Consider the following 17,933-nt stretch of genomic DNA (forward strand, 5'->3'; position numbering starts at 1 on the left):
CCTTCATCAGCTGTAACAATAAACAACTTCTGTTTGGTTCTTTTTAAAATGACACGTTGTCTGGACCTCTGTCATTAAAAATAAAAAAATGTTCATGTAATAATCAACTAGTGGCATTGACAGGGACAGGCGGGAAGTTGACACCCCTCTCTGTGGCTTTGGTGACCCACTGGTCCCGTCAGACGCCTCCACAGCCCGCAGGACCTTATTTCTCACAGAAGCGAGAGCAATTCATCACCCTTCTCCGATGAAGAACCATTTGCTTTTTAAAAAGGCAGTGCCATTTTCATAGGGTTCAACCTTTTTTAAAAAAGCAGTCTTGGAAAAGAGAAGCAGACTTTTTTCTTAGCGGCCGGGAGCGCTTTGGATCTCTGCCCGTCTGTTCAAGAGTGGCAGAAGGTGGGAGATGTGGGGCAGAGGAGGGTCTGTGGGGGAAAAGGCTCCTGTCCTTTCCGAGGTCAGGAGATGGGTGTGGAAGGAGGGATCGGGGCCTTTCGCTTGACAGGCGGGAGAGCAGAAGCCCTTTGCAGACCTGAGACAATGTCCTGCTTCCACTTGCCTAGGATTATTTTATGGTTTGCTTCCATCGTTGCTTTCCTTTCAGGTTTAAAAGAATTTCCTCATCATATTGCCATTCCTAGCAGAAAGCAGACACTTTTGCACCCTGGTTTCCTTTCAAGATTTCCAGGTTTTGTTCCAAATATACACCCTGCGGAGATACCATTTATGGCATAAACTAAAACTGACACAGAAAAAAAAGCAGAACCAGCGTTGAGGATGTCTATGCCTCCACCGGAGAGGAACTTACAAAACTAAACTAAGGTGTGTGTTTTTTAGCAACAGCATCAAAGTGCAAATCTATGTTTGCTAATAAAACAAACACAGACAATTTGAGTCAACCTTTTATACAGAATTACCCAAAGGGAGAAAGGAGGTAATCTTTAGCTTGTTGGGCTTCAGATCAGCACCAATTCTGGCAAGGATGTAATTGTCAGCTACCTCAAGAACTGTTCATTAAACAACAACTATTGCCACCATAATGGATGTTGGTGGCTTTTCCACTTCTGGACTTTATCACCTTCAGAATTAACCCGGTTTCAATCAATCAATCAAACAAACAAACAAATAAATAATTCATTGAAAACAAAGAGATCCACCAGGAAGCCAAACGGACTACCAAGGAATTGTTCAGCTCATACGGTCCATTGCTTTTACATGGAAGACTTCAATAAAGGCTTTAAGTCCCAGAAATTTGTTTGCAGCAAAGTTTTCCTTGATAACGGTTTTGGTTCCTTTGTAAAAGCTTAGGACCAAAGATGGAAAGCTCTTTAATCTCACTAGATTGAAAGCGAAGACCAAAGTCCAACTGAAATGCATGCGGGACTTCCTCTTTGCCGATGATGCAGCCATTGTTGCCCACTCTGCTGAAGACCTCCAACAACTCATAAATCGTTTTAGCAAGGCCTGCCAAGACTTTGGACTAACTATCAGCCTGAAGAAAACACAAGTCATGAGCCAGGGCGTGGACTCACCTCCCTCTATTACTATCTCCATGCAAGAATTGGAGGTTATTCATGAATGTGTGTATCTTGGCTCAACAATCTCTGACACTCTCTCCCTAGATATCAAGCTGGATAAACGCATTGGGAAAGCAGCTACCATGTTCTCTAGACTCACAAAGAGAGTATGGCTTAATAAGAAGTTGACGGCATACACCAAAATCCAGGTCTATAGAGCCTATGTCCTGAGCACATTCCTATACTGCAGCGAGTCCTGGACCCTTTGTGCATGGCAGGAGACGAAGCTGAACACCTTTCATATGCGTTGCCTCCGACGCATTTTTGGTATCACCTGGCAGGACAAAGTTCCAAATAAACAAAGTTCCAAAGTTCCAAATCCTAGAACGAGCTGGAATCTTCAGCATGTATACATTATTGAAACAGCGCCGTCTATGTTGGCTTGGGCACGTCGTGAGAATGGCTGATGGTTGGATTCCAAAAGATCTGTATGGAGAATTAGTGCAGGGAAGCCGCCCCCGAGGGAGACCACAGTTGCGTTACAGGGACATCTGCAAGTGGGATCTGAAGGCCTTAGGAATGGACCTCAATAGATGGGAAACCTTGACGTATGAGCGTTCAGCCTGGAGGCAGGCGGTGCATCATGGCCTCTCCCAATTTGAAGAGACACTTGTCCAGCAGGCCAAGGCAAAGTGGCAGTCCCGAAACAAGCAAAACCAGGGAGGTGGACAGGGGACAGATTGTACTTGTCTTCAAGGTGGAAGAGATTGTCACTCTCGAATTGGCCTTTTCAGCCACACAAGACACTGTTCCAAGACCTCCAAACAGAGCATGTTACCATAGTCTCTCAAGACTGAAGGATGCCTACAAAAAAAAAGGACCAAAGGCTTGTTGGTACAGGACCTAGAACATAAAAGTGCAAACACATTTCCAAAAGAACTTAAACAATAACCCTTTATTAAAACCTTATTGTCACATACTTGCTATTCCAGTCAAAACAGACTTGCCAGAAGGTAAAGCTCTCATCCCATCGCAGTTCACATCCCCTCTCAAATACCTTCAAATCAACTCATTACTAGATATGTTAGCTTTGTATTTGTATCCAGGGGATATGGATAAGAAGCACATCAACAGAGGCATCCTGGTGGTCCATTCCCCACCCCCAACCTCAAGAAACAACCCTGTACAATTACTGGGCTCCATGCAGTGCACGACTCTGTCAATATATCTGGCGCACCAATCACAGCACCAATTGGGCCAAAGCATTCCCAAACGGTGGGGTTCCGTAGAGGGGAACTCCTCACCACACAAATGGTGTTGCAGCATGGATGCCTCGTCCAGTCTCCTTCTTTAGATGGTTTATTATATGTTGGATCGGTTCTTATCACTCTCTTGCCTCATCCCTGTCCCCACAGGAAGACGATTACAGTCTACTCTTGGGTCTCATACACTGTGTCTCCTTCCCTCTTGGGTTCAGGATCTGGCAGCAACCCTCCGACTTTCAGGTTTGGAAAAATCTTTAAGAAGACCGTGCGTCTTTTCATAATCTGTCTCCTTTTTAATTTATTAACCTTCATTCAGTCCATTATCCGGTCCAGACACGAGTTCAGTACAGAAACCACCACACCTGGATTGATGGAAAACAAGAGGTAGAGCCGAGTATCATCAGCACATTGCTGACTCCTCAGCCCAAACCTCCTGATGACCTCTCCCAGCAGTTTCATGTAGATGTTAAACAGCATGGGGGACAGTATCGAGCCCCGAGGAACCCCATGACATAAACACCATGGGGCAGAGCAACTGTCCCCCAGCACCACCCTCTGGACATGGTCAGCCAAGAAGGAGCGGAACCACCGTAAAGCGGTGCCCCCAACTCCCAACCCAGCCAGCCTATGCAAAAGGACAATATGGTCGATTGTGTTGAAAGCTGCTGAGTAGTCCAGGAGTATCAACAGGGTCACACTCTTCCTGTCTCTCTCCCGGCAAAGGTCATGATACAGGGCGACCAAGGCAGTCTCTGTACCAAAATCCGGCCTGAACCCTATTGAAATTGATCCATTTAATCCATGAAAATCCGTTTAATCCAACAGCTCCTGGAGTTGCCCGTCCACAACCCGCTCCAACACTTTGCCCAAATAAGGGAGGTTCGCTACTGGTCGGTAGTTAACCACCAGCCTTGGGTCCAGGTTAGGCTTTTTAGGAGTGGCCAAATTACCATCTCTTTCAAGGCGGTAGGGACCACTCCCTCTCTCAAGGAGGCATTCACAGTCTCCTGGAACCAGATGTGAACTCCTGGCAGATTTTCTAATTAGCCAAGATGGGCAAGGGTCAAGCAGAGTGGTAATAGAACGGACAGATCCAAGCACCTTGTCCACATCCTCAGGTCTCAACAATTGAAACCCATCCATTAATACTTGACCTAAGCATGACACACTGGACACATCCTCTGATTCTGCAGTAACTGTGAAGTCCAACTCACTGCAAATCAGAGTGATTTCCCCCTCAAAATGAATGGCAAACTCATCACAGCGAGCTGATGAGCACTCCAGGACCTCCACCAGATTTCTCAGCTGAAGAAGATCCCGGACCACCCGAAACAGCTCTGCTGGATGACATTCTGAGGAAGCAATATGGCTGGAGAAATATTGCCGTTTTGCCAGCCGTATTGCCATGAAATAGGCCTGATAATGGGCTCTAAGTCATGTTTGATTGGACTCCCAGCGGGATTTCCTCCACCTGCACTCCAGCCGTCTCCCCTCTTGCTTCATCGCCTGGAGTTCAGAAGTATAACAAGGAGCTGTCTGGGCTCTGCATGCAGGGAGAGGGCACTTCAGCGCAATTGTGTCAACTGCCCGGGTCATCTCCCTATTCCATAGGGTGATCTGCACTTTGACAGGAGCGTGACCATCTCAGACAGATAATCCCCCAGAGCATTCAGGAATCCATCTGGATCCATTAGTCTCAGAGGGTGGAACATCTTAATAGATCCCCCCACCCTTGCAGAGGGGAGAAGAAGTTAATAGATTAACTTGACCAGGAAGTTATCTGACCATGACAATGGGGTCACAACCAGCCCCTCCACATGCAAAACACCATTTTCCAGTCCTGTTGAGAAAACCAGGTCCAAGGTATGGCCCTTCTCATGTGTTGGGCCGATGACACATTGAGACAGCCCCATGGTTATCATGGTGGCCATGAAGTCCTGAGCTGCCCCAGTCAAGGCAGCCTTGGCATGGATGTTGAGGTCCCCAGCACCAACAGCCTGGGAGTCCTCAACACCAGGTCCGAGACTACCTCCGTCAGCTCAGGCAAGGAGACTGAGCTTTCTTCTAATGTTGAATTTACTTTTGTTGTAGACACAATATGTTTATTCTTTGCTTATTTTTTCCATATCTATATCCTTCTATTATATTTGTTTGTGGTTATATTTTCTGGGTTTCTTCATGGAGCCTAAATATGTCACAAGCTTTCCTTGTAAACTTTGAAAACTTTGTCTGTTTATGCCTGAGACAGAGAAACAAATTATTCCCTTGAGGGACATACACAAGATAAGGGACATGGTCTCCAAAATTACCCACATCACTTTAGCACATGAGGCAGAAAATCTAAAAGCATTTTCCCTATTTCTTACAGTAATAAGAAGCAAAATAACTTAACAACTTTTTACCTTTCCATGGCTCCCAAAGTTTTCTGCCTGAAGCAGCTGCCTCAGTGTGTCTAATGTTAGGGCCAATTCAACATATGCAAATGATTGTTTGAGATTGCTGCCAAAGAGCCATGACTGCATGGGTGTAAGTCTGCTCTGAGTTTATGACTGTTCAAGTCTGCATATGACTGTGTTATGGTCATAGCTCCATGATGCCACCTGAGCATTTTTACAGGTATCTTTTTATTATGAGACCAGTCACTCATCAACAGTTAATTTAAATTTAGACATAAAGGGCACTAACAAGCACCTCTATCTTTTTTCCTACTCATCCCTCAAAATAAAAATAAAACACAGTACAGAATAAAAGACAAAACAGCTATAGGATTTGACTGGCAGATTATAGGGGTTAAAGTTGCTGTTTTTAAAGTTGCTGTTTTTAAAGTTGCTGTTATTTTGCCAAGCTGTACACCTAATTGCCTAATTGCCTTTTAATTAGTGGCCCAGAAGTACATTTACTGGGACATGTATGGAAGCTACTGCTCAATCAATATCTACCATATGCATTCCTCCAATCAAGTCTCATACAAGAAATTTATGATGTATGTGTGTTCAGTGGGGAATCACTGAAGCATAGAATTTCCTTTAATTCCACAGGGCAAGCAGTTGTGGAAAGAGCACATTTAACTTTTAATTCTCTTTTGCAGAAGCAAACCTCAAGCAAAGGAGTTTCTGTAGCAGATGTTTCTATGCAAAAGTTCTGTATGCCTTACAATTTTCTGCTTTTTCCCCATAGCAGTCCGCTGTGTTTTATGTATCTGAATATTAATCATTCACTCCTAGCAATGGAATAGTTAATTAGTGATCAATATGTTTTCTTTTCCTGAACATGATTATGTACTCTTGTTATGTATTTTGCATTTTTTTTAATCTACACTGTGATGCTGATGTCATCGGACTGTGCCATCTAATTCTCTTAGCCCTAAGCAGTTATCAGGCTGAATACCATATCCTCCATGAAGATGCTGCTTATGACTCGCTGATTGTGCAAAGATGGATTTTGCCGCCACTCGATGACTGAGCGACGTGGATCCCTAGATACAGAACTTTCTGACGTGTATAGCTGGTGATGGATGGTTTCAAAAACAAAAAACAAAACTAAAAACAGAGGGAAAATGTTGGTAAATGCTTCTGCTGATGGGACAGAACATAGAGCTTATTAGCTAATCCTGGTATTTTCTATAAATCTATGTATCTTTCTATATTTAGGTACTATAGAGGTGTATAAGTTAAGCCCAGTAGAAATCTTATAGGATGAAGAAATGCTGTAGTGTTTATACTAATGCTTAGGAGCTGTTTATGCACCACACTCATGGTTTGTGTTTCTGTTGTACTCATACAGAGAACTGGAATGCCAAGATTCCAGGTTTCATTCCATCTGAACAATGTTTTAAAGTTTTAAAGAATTATACTGCATGTGACAATGAGTTTTGGCTCTCAGCACAACAAGGAGGCAGTTTTGGTTATTTGAATGCCTCCCTTATTCCCAGTGGCCTGGAATATTCCACATTGGGAGATATCTATTCAATTCAGTGTATTCCAAATTTAGTTACTATGTGTTCTGCATTTTTCCGTAAGTCTGTACCTCAACTATCTTTAACCACTAAGCAATTATATCAAGTAAAATCTCATGTTCTTAACACTGTCCCACCCTTTGCCGAAGACGAACCTGACTTCATGCCATCATACCAGCGCCGGAACTCCTTGGATTCAGAATTTTCAGGAGTCTACAACAGCCATCGTCTTCAACAAAATAAATAATGTGGGGAAAATGTATGCTTTTACAATGTATGTATCTGTGGTAGTAGCAGACATAGTGCTAAGTGCGCAAATCACGTACACAGCGTACTAGCTTCCAGTAAAGGATGATGATTAGCCTACTTGTGTATCTAAGGTATTACCTGTCTCTGGGTAGATTAGCCTACTTCCTTGTGTATTTAAGGTATTACCTGTCTCTGGGTAGATTGTATTAGCCTGCTTGTGTATCTAGGGTATTACCTGTCTCTGATTAGATTGTACTTGATTAACTTGTGCAAACGTAGTAGAAAACAATAAAAGGGGGCGCGGCGAAGGATCGGGAGGAATTCCCGCTGAACAGCTGCTGCACGGCATGCTGTTTTGATCATCCGGATCCCGTCCTGAAACCACACTCGAGTGCTTCGCCTCTTCCTTTCTCCTTGCTGGTCAAGGGGGGGGGAGGCTTCATCTGCAGATCCCGACAAAATGCCCTATGATATCCTGATTAGCAAGGAAACTAGGTGTGGGCTGGATAGATCGAGGGTCAGGTGGACACACAATTGGCTACAGGCTGTCATACACAGGAGGGGCAAGATCTATTCTCAATCATCCCAGAGGGCAGGACACACAACAATGGGCTCAAGTTAAAGGAAGACAGACATCGGCTGAATATCAAGAAAAAACTTCCTAACTGTTAGAGCAGTGTGACTATGAAACCAGTTACCTCAGGAGTTGGTGAGTGCTCCAACACTGGAGGCATTCAAGAAAAACTTAAATAATCCCCTGGCAGATATGCTTTGATTATATTCCTGCATTGAGCAGGAGGTTGGACTTGATGGATTCATAGGCCCCTTCCAACTTCACTTTTCTATGATTTCGATGATCCTGAAAAAATAGTGGAAAGTTCGAAAAAGAGAACAACAGCAATGGAAAAATACAAAATAAAAGACTTAATGAAAAACCAGTATGGCCATTTTATAATATAAACTAGGAATTCCTCCCAATTCTTTATCCTCAATCTATAACACAGCCATATGAAACTTTGGGCACCAAAGTTAGTAGTCACAACTCTGGACCCTTCACACAAAGCACCATAAAGTGCCCCCCCTCATCCTCTTCAGTTCAGGTCATGCACTTCTCTATTTTCTCTTGACTGGACTGCCTAACTGCTGCGGTCATGAAATGAGAAGGCTGATAGTTTATGTGATCACAAGTAATTAAGATAGCAAATAGTCATAAAGAGATAAGTTAAAGAAGTCAGTCACACACAGGGTTGTCTGCTAGCAGAGTCCTCCACACATGCCTCTCCATATACCTCTGGATCCAGCTCTCCAGATACAGCTGTGGGGCAACGCCCATAGGAGGACTCCCTTTTATTAATGTTACAGATTATTGATAGTATACAGATAGTTGACAGAGTTCAGATAGGGTAATGGTTACATAATGTCAGTTAGGACTGGTCAAAGAAAGGCTTTGAAGTTAGCTCTCTATCTCTATGAGAAAGAGGAAGAATGGGTAACCACGCCTCCTCTCAGAAGCAGATGTGACGTCATCCAGGAGAGTGTTCTCTACGACTGTAGAATCAGACAACAGCTTAGCAACCGTGGGGAGGGGCGTTCCCCCAAACCTGACAGACCATAACAGATAAATTCTGAGCAAAACATTTCCCATAATTCAGGCATTGCTACAGTTTCTGTCTTGTGTGAACTGTCTTATGATTCAAAAAGTGAGAAACTTCAGCAAACCATTTCCCACACTTGGCATTTGTAAAATTTCTATTCTGTGTGGACTCTTTTATGACTCACAAGACTTGAATTCACAGCAAAACATTTCTCACACTCCTGGCATTTGTACAGTCTCTCTCCTGTGTGGATTTTCTGATGACTCACAAGGTATGATTTCCGAGTAAAACATTTCCCACACTCCGGGCATTTGTACGGTTTCTCTCCTGTGTGGATTCTCTGATGACTCACAAGGTTGGAATTCTGAGCAAAACATTTCCCACACTCCTGGCACTTGTAAGGTTTTTCTCCTGTGTGGAGTCTCTTATGCTTTACAAGGCTGGAATTCTCAATAAAATCTTTCCCGCACTCCTGGCATTTGTATGGATGTTCTCCTGTGTGGATTCTTCTATGCCTTAGAAGGTTTGAATGCCCACCAAAACATTTTCCACACTCCTGGCATTTGTACGGTTTCTCTCCTGTGTGAACTCTCTTATGACTTATAAGGTGTGAATTTCGAGCAAAACATTTCCCACACTCCTGGCATTTGTACGGTTTCTCTCCTGTGTGAACTCTCTTATGAATTATAAGGTGTGAATTCCGAGCAAAACATTTCCCACACTCAAGGCATTTGTATGGTTTCTCTCCTGTGTGGATTCTCATATGACTGATAAGTGTAGAATTCTCAGCAAAACATTTCCCACACTTTTTGCATTTGTATGGCCTCTCTCCTGTGTGAATTCTCTTATGACTTACAAGGTTGGAATTCTCAATAAAATGTTTCCCACACTCCTGGCATTTGTATGGATGTTCTCCTGTGTGGACTCTTCTATGCCTTAGAAGGTTTGAATTCCGACCAAAACATTTTCCACACTCCTGACATTTGTACGGTTTCTCTCCTGTGTGAACCCACATATGACTCACAAGCTGTGAATTCCGAGCAAAACATTTCCCACACTCCTGGCATTTGTATGGTTTCTCTCCTGTGTGGATTCTTATATGACTGATACATGTAGAATTCTCAGCAAAACATTTCCCACACTCTTTGCATTTGTATGGCCTCTCTCCTGTGTGAACTCTCTTATGATTCCAAAGGCTTGAATTTTTTGTAAAATGTTTCCCACACTCCTGACATTTGTAAGGTTTTTCTCCTGTGTGGAATCTCTTATGCTTTACAAGGTTGGAATTCTCAATAAAATTTTTCCCACATTCCTGGCATTTGTATGGATGTTCTCCTGTGTGGATTCTTCTATGCCTTAGAAGGTTTGAATTCCGACCAAAACATTTTCCACACTCCTGACATTTGTACGGTTTCTCTCCTGTGTGAACCCACATATGACTCACAAGCTGTGAATTCCAAGCAAAACATTTCTCACACTCCTGGCATTTGTATGGTTTCTTTTTTTCACAATTCACAAAATGTTGCATCGAATTTAAACATTTCCCAGAAATTTCACTCACAAAGAACTTCTTTCTAGTGTGGACCCTTTTGTGAAGCATCATTTCTATCCTCATGGCAAAATATTTTCCACACACAATGCATTTGTAAGGATACTCTGGAATACAGCTTTCCCTTTCTGCAAGTATTCTCTGGTGTCTGGTAACCTCTAATTGGTCTGTAAAACTCTTCTGAGATTTTGGATATGAATTTTTCTTCCTCCAGTTATCTCCAAGGAAGAAGGACAAATGCAGGAGAGACAGAACCGAAGAGTGATATAGATCTATGGGGAAAAAAGAGAAGGATTTATTAAGAGTGGATTTGGATGCATGAAACCCCACATAGAAATAAATCTGTTGGGTTTTTAAGGTACAGTGGTACCTCGTAAGACGATTACCCCACAAAATGACCAATCCGCATGACAACGAGGTTTTGCGACCGCCATTGCGCTTCGCAAAACAGTGCTTCCTGTGGAGGAATTTCGCTGGATGACGTTTCGGTCTGTGCTTCCCCATATGCTTCTTTTTTTCAGGACCGATGCTTAGCAAGAGGACGATTCAACAGCTGATCGGCGGCTCCGCAAATGGCTTCCCCTGGGTGTTTTCTTTCGCGAGACTGCGATTTAAAAGGGCTGCCCTATGGGAGTTCTTCGCTGGACGAAAACTAATTTCCCCATTGGAACACATTAAACGGGTTTCAATGCATTCCAATGGCGAAACGCTTTTCACAAGACAATGATTTCGCTAAATAGCTGTTTGAATGGAATGCATTATCATCGTCTTGTGGGGCACCACTGTACTTAATATTTTGTCCTTTTCTCCTCTTTTTCCAGCACTAGGCCCTGCTACTCCTGATTGCCTCACCCCCCCCTAACATCAGCCACCTGGCTTAGGGTGAGTGAAGGCTTTTAAGCCGAAGGTGTTCTCAGGGCCTCACCGGACCAACATTCCTGCCTTTGGGGGAGCGGAAGATCTTCTGCCTGCCACAATCTCACTGGGTGAGAGACAGTAAGAACTGTGGCTGGGCTGTTGTCAACTGCCATCCGGAGTTGGCTCTATCTCCCTCCGTTTTCCAGGACTAGGCCTGCTACTCCTGATTGCCTCCCCCCCCCAACATCAGCCACCTGGCTTAGGGGGAGTGAAGGCTTTTAAGTGTGGAAGGCTGTGGGGGGGGATATTGGGTGTTGGTTAGTGAGAGTGATTTGTTTGTCCCGCTCCCTGGCTGGCTGGTCGCCATGTTGGATCTCCAGGGGACGGGACTTTTTCTAAGACTGCTTCACTCACTCTCCCTTTCTTGGACCATCTGCAAAGACGCTCTGCCCCCACACAAAGGCCAGCGACTGAAACAACTTGGCTCACCTCCACGAGTAATACTCTTACTCCTCCTTCAAAATCATCTTTAACACCAATATTCAAAATAACATCGAAACAGACATTGTTGAATGGACAAGGTTGTGTGGAGGAGGAGGGAGGATCAGGATTATATATGGGGCTTTAGTATGTGATTTCTCAATAATTTATTTTAATGTTACACAGGGGTTCATAATTTTGGGATTTTTATTTTTATTTTTTGTAATTTTCCTGTTTTATTGCATATATTTGATTCATGTACCTGCTTTGAATCTAAGTTTGTTTGGTTTATTAATTTAGGTTAATTGGTCTCTATTTTTCTTTTTCTTTCTCTTGGATATGGAGTGGAAGGCCTGTTCGCCCAGCAGGGAATCTTTTAACATCCCTGTGATCACGGGTAGAGGGAGATATGGCGTTGGCACAGTCCCTACTCGTGTCAGTAGAACGATGGACAGATGTTTGAAAGCTGTTCATTGTTCTGAGACTGTGACCAAACCCCAATATCGAGGTAGCCGGATCAGCCAGCCCTCCACTCTAAATCTGGTACTGTTGAATGCCAGGTCTGTAGCCAACAAACCCCAGGTGATTTACGACCTTATCCTGGAGGAGGATGCAGACCTGGCATGCATAACTGAGACGTGGATTAATGGGGAGGGGGGTCCTCCTCTGGCTCTCATCTGCCTGCCCGGTTATGCTGTCCAGCACCAGGGTAGACTGGAGGGGCGGGGCGGGGGAGTAGCCATTGTCTACAAATCCAACTTAGAGGTTACTAGGCGCTCCTCGGTGGTAAAGCCAGGTCTAGAGGCACTCCATGTGTCGATAGGGGCTAGGGATGGTATCGGGATTTTGCTGGGTTACCGCGCTCCCTGCGACCCAGCCACTTCCCTACCGGAGCTGGTCGACTTTGTCTCCGCGGCATTGTTGGGATCCCCGAGGCTTTTGGTCTTGGGTAATTTCAACGTGCATGCGGGGGCAGAGACCACAGGGCCAGCTTTTGAGTTCTTGGAAACCATGGCTTCCTTGAACATGTCCCAACATGTCATCAGCCCCACCCACGTGGGTGGCCATACGTTAGACCTGGTTTTTTCCACCAACTGGAGCGAGTGTGGTCTGGTGGTGACTGACCTCGTGTTGGTCCCCTTGTCATGGTCAGATCACCACCTAATAAAATGCAACCTCTCAGTGGCACTCCCCCCTCACAGGGAGCAAGGACCTATTTCTATGGTCCGACCTCGAAGGCTACTGGACCCTGTTGGATTCCAGGAGGCCATGAGAGGTGTTCCGGCTGACCTGGCTGGCGCTCCTGTCGAGGCTCTGGTTGACAGCTGGTCCATCGCTGCCACTAGGGCTATAGACACGATCGCACCTAAACGCCCTCTCCGGCTCAGAGCTCGGCCTGCGCCCTGGTTTAACCAGGAGCTCCGAGCGATGAAGCGACATAGGAGAAGGCTAGAGCGTAGGTGGAGGAAGAACCCAATGGATTACAATTGGACAGCTGTCAGGGTCGCAACTAACCTTTACCTGACTAAGGTAAAGGCTGCATGTAGATCATTCTTCGCTAACCAGATAAGCGAAGCATCCAACCAGCAGGCGGAGTTATTCCGTATAGTGCGCGACCTATCTGGAACTGGTTCAGGTGATAGGCCTCCCCCTAGTTTTTCCCCTGACCAGTTTGCAGCCTTTTTAAAATCTAAAGTGGAAGCCATCCGCCGGGAGCTCTCTCTGTTTTTAAAAACAGTGAGTCGAGCAGAGATGTCCAGCGCTCCGTCTTACCCAGTGACTTTCGATTCTTTTCAGCCTGTAACACCTGATTCCGTCTCCAGGGTGCTTGACTGCTGCCGAGCCACCACCTCCTCCTTGGACCCTTGCCCGGCCTGGTTAATCAAAGCAGCCAGGCCGATAACAACAGAATGGGCCACAGTAATAATAAATGAGTCTTTCCTTGAGGGTAGATTTCCATCCGCCCTCAAGGAGACACTCATTAGGCCCATAAGAAAGAAACCTAGTTTGGCGGTGGACGAAATTGGCAATTATAGGCCTGTCGCCAATGTTTCTTTCATGAGCAAAGTGGTTGAGAGGGTGGTGGCCGATCAGCTCCAGGCTCACCTGGACGAAACGGATGCCCTGGATCCATTTCAGTCGGGCTTCAGGCCGCGCCACGGTACTGAGACGGCATTGGTCGCCCTGTACGATGACCTGCTGAGGGAGGCCGACAGGGGCAAAATCTCCCTGCTGGTCCTCCTCGACATCTCGGCGCCCTTTGATACTGTCGACCACGGTATCCTCCTGGGGAGGCTCTCTGAGTTGGGAATTGATGGCTTGGCACTTGCCTGGCTCCGTTCCTTCTTGGGGGACCGTCCCCAGAGAGTTCAGCTTGGAGAGAGCGTCTCGGCCCCGTGGAGTCTCAATTGTGGGGTTCCACAGGGGTCGATTATCTCCCCAATGCTGTTTAACATCTATATGAGGCCACTGGGTGGGGTCATTAGGGGATGTGGGGCTTCGTGTCATCAATATGCCGATGACACCCAGCTCTATATCTCCTTTTCACCCACTGCAGGTGATGGTGTCCTTTCCCTTCAGCGTTGCCTGGGGGCCGTACTGCAATGGATGCAGGAGAACGGACTGAGGCTGAATCCGGATAACACAGAAGTTCTGAGGGTGGGTGCCCCCGTGGTAGGTGGCTTTGGTGGCTCTCTCACATTTGGGGGGACCACCTTGGCCGCGAAGAGTGGGGTCCGCAGCCTCGGCATATATTTGGACCCGACGCTCACCATGGAAACTCAGGTGGCGTCGGTAGTCCGCACCATATTTTTCCATCTTTGGCGGATTGCCCGGCTGCGACCCTATCTTGACATGGGGGCGCTCACTACCTTGGTGCATGCGCTCGTAATCTCAAGATTAGATCACTGTAACGCGCTCTACGTGGGGCTGCCTTTGAGGCTGACACGGAAATTTCAGGTGGTGCAGAATGCAGCGGCCAGGCTCCTTACAGGAGTGAGAAAATATCAACACATCTCTCCAATGCTGGCCGCATTGCATTGGCTGCCCATCTGTTTCCGTGTCAACTTCAAAGTTTTAATGCTTACTTATAAGGCCCTAAACGGTTTAGGACCTCGATATTTGGCGGAACGCCTCCTCCCACCAAGGTCTACCTGGATCAGCCGTGCGAGTCAGGAGGTGAGGCTGAGGAGCCTGACGCCGAGAGAGGCCCGGAAGGAGAAGACACGAAACCGGGCCTTCTCGGCGGTGGCTCCTCGCCTCTGGAACAATCTCCCTCCGGCGATTTGCGCAGCCCCCACGCTGGGCTTCTTTAAAACCCAATTAAAAACATGGCTGTTTATTCAGGCCTTCCCTCCAGCCAACTCTTGATTTTTTTCTTACTTTTCCTTTTTATCTTTACTGCTGTTCTTGTTTGATTATTATGTATTTGTCTATGTTTTATTATTTGATTTTACATTTGGAAGCCGCCTAGAGTGGTTCGGTGGGCCAGATAGGCGGGGTATAAATTAAATAAATAAATAAATAAACAAACAAACAAATAAATAAATAAATAAATAAATAAATTTAATCTTAATCTCATCTCCTGACCCATGTGAGGCTTTATCTCTGCCCCCCTTTTTGTTCTCCATTGACAGATACTCTACACATTCATTCTTGCTTTAAATAATCAACATTTGATTTCAAAACACAGAAAGGAAGGCGTTAACAGAATAATTTGCTGAAACATTTAATTTCTCCTAATCTAGGAATTGGGATTTTTTTTTCCACACTTTTGCATCATCCCCTCAAAATTGCCAGTGCAATGTCTGTCTGTCTGTCTGTCTCTCTTCTATGTGGTCTTCTCTGAGGACAGAGTTCTCCACCACTATGTGGGTGAAATCTCCTGTTCTGATGTGGTTTTCTCCATTCTAGCCTTTCTCTCTTCTCTCTCTCAGTATGGCCTCTGCCTTTTCCGATCTTTTTCCTCCAGTCTCGACTCTTATGATCTCCCGAGGGAAAATGGTTTTTTATTTAAATGGTGAATGATTCCTTATTTTATGTTTTACAAACTTTCTAGTTGACGGACACTGCTTTAAAATAAAATGGCAAACTATAGATTAGAGCATTTGTAGATGTGATGTTTTTGGAAACTGACTGGATGTGTTATTTATTTATTTAAAAGGTCTGTAACCCATCCTTAAGGGACCCACATTGGCTTAGAACAATGAAAAGACAATGCTTAAATTTGTAACAATGAATATAAGAATACTAAAGGGACCAATGAGCAATTTATACCAAAAACATAAGCAACACTAAAATGCAAACAATAGTTTAAGGCAGTGGTCCCCAATTTTTTCTGAATCGCGGACAGGCTGGGGGGGGCAGGGTCCGTGCGGGTGGGCGGGCTGCCCTCGTAGAGGAGCAGATCACACTAACACGCATGTGCAGAGGAGCAGGGAATGCTCACAGTGGGGAGGGGTGTGCTCGAGTGCATATACAGGTGGCACTTGCATGCATGTGCGGAGGCGAAATGCATGCTTGTGGAGGGGCAGAGCACCTGTGCGTTCAGTTGGCAGGCCGTGTGTGCGGGTGGGGTGGGGAGAGTGTAAGAGATCTGTCTCTGCGGCCTGGTCTTGCCATAGCCACGGAACAGCATCAGACCGCAAACCCTTGCTCTAAGGCAGCGATCCCCAACCTTGGGCCTCCAAATGTTCTTGGACTATAACTCCCAGAAGCCTTCACCATCACTTCTGCTGGTCAGGATTTCTGGCAGTTGAAGTCCAAGAACATCTGGAGGACCAAGGTTGGGGATCATTGCTCTAAGGTACAACAATGCATTTTTTAAAAATGCATTAAAAACCCACTTGGCAGCCTTTCATTCAGGGAAAGCCTTCCTGAAGAGAAAAGTTATTTCCTCCATTGAATCGCCTTCCGCACCCTAGAAGTTTTCACACTTTCACAAACCCCATGTTCCATTTGCTTGTTAGGTATTGTGCGATTTGTGTTCCAGAGTACCTAAAACCTAATCGAACTAGTTCAGAAACGTTTATAAAAGTGAAGTTAAAATAATAACAGAAGAACTATTGTGGCTGTTGTTGTTACTGTTCTTGGTGCCTTGTTAAAGAGAGATTAGCATTAGATGGAGAAAGAGGGGGCGTTACCAAGAGAGGATATCATTTGCCAGTTCTCCTCCATGACTTCCTGGTGGAGGGTCTTCTGGTCGGGATCCAGCAGCATCCACTCCTCCTGGGTGAAGGACACAGCCACCTCCTCGAAGGTCGCTGGACCCTAAAGGAGAAAGAAATCAGGACCCTTTCATAGGTTTCACCAAGATAATCCCCTAAATCCAATACAGAAATAAAGAGAAGTGGCTGGATCTGATATTGTAGGTTTCTATAGGAGGACAAGTTTACCAAGTGTTATGCGTCACCTTGGTCATGTCCTCCCCCCAGGAAGAGAAATCTCTGAAGCACAGTGGCTGGGGGTCAAGAGGGAGAGGAAAAGGGCTGCTGGTGGCCTACTTGCCAGCCTTTGAAGCTTCCCTGAGGCATCAAGGAAGCCTCTGTGAGAAACAGGATGCTAGACTTAACCAGCCTTTGCTTTGATCCAGCACAGCTACTCTTTGTCTTATCGTTTCCACAAGAAAACGGAGGCTGACAAATGTACTCCGGATGAAAAAAACAGGGAGAGGAAAGTAATTCCTGCTGTCCCCACATTCTGTTTTGGAAAACCTCAAGCAATTCTTGGCCTATTCTTCAAAACAAAAGAGAAACAAAATTATTTTCCACATGGAGAAAACCACGCTTATATCAGTCTGCTATATAATCATTTATCATCTCATTTAAAAAAGCATGGCCTTTCTCAATGAGGGTAAAGTGGTTGAATAGTCCAAGATTCAAACCCATGTTGTATTCTGTAACTGCCTTCTTTGTACCTGATCTGGTTCCGCTGCATTACCAGGAAGAGATGAAGGAATACTTGTCGTTAGCATCTTCACAGACCCTGCGGGACAGACCAAGGGGGTGGGAAGCCATTCGCATAAGCTTCTCTCACAGTGAGGTCATGAAATGAACAAATGAAAGCTAAAAGAAACTCCAGAGCAGTGGGCTTCCAGATGTTCTTAGACTTCAACTCCCCGAAATCTTGGCCAGCAGAGGTGATGGTGAAGGCTTCTAGAGCAGGGATCCTCATCCCCGGTCCGCCCGGTGCCTGTCCGTGGCCTTCGCAGGACCCGGCCGTGGATATAGATCTTCCCCCCGAGGCTCACTTCCCCCATACATGTCCACCTACACGCAGGAGTGCCCCGCCCATCTGTGCGTGTGGAGAGAGTGCCCCGTCCATCTGCGAGTGTGCCCCACCCACCCATGAGTGTGCTCTGCCCATCTGCACATGCGCATGAGTTTGCCCCACCCACCTGCGCACAGAGCCTGCCCCCCAACTGGTCCGTGGTTCAGAAAAGGTTGGGAAACACTGCTTAGTCTAGAG

At 45.6% G+C, this 17,933-nt stretch overlaps 1 protein-coding gene across 1 annotated transcript in view; it reads right to left on the reverse strand.

Moving 5' to 3' along the window:
- Positions 1-17,694, reverse strand: part of LOC110071141 (uncharacterized) — a 29,111-nt gene extending 11,417 nt beyond the window's left edge. The window contains 2 exon segments of the mRNA XM_078388300.1: positions 8,899-10,402; positions 16,610-17,694. Coding sequence (XP_078244426.1) covers positions 8,899-10,402; positions 16,610-16,685 — 1,580 coding nt within the window. The 5' untranslated portion in view covers positions 16,686-17,694.
- Between the last annotated feature and the right edge of the window lie 239 nt (positions 17,695-17,933).

This window comes from Pogona vitticeps, chromosome 2 (assembly GCF_051106095.1).
Source record: "Pogona vitticeps strain Pit_001003342236 chromosome 2, PviZW2.1, whole genome shotgun sequence".
In the NCBI taxonomy this organism is placed as follows: Eukaryota; Metazoa; Chordata; class Lepidosauria; order Squamata; family Agamidae; genus Pogona; species Pogona vitticeps.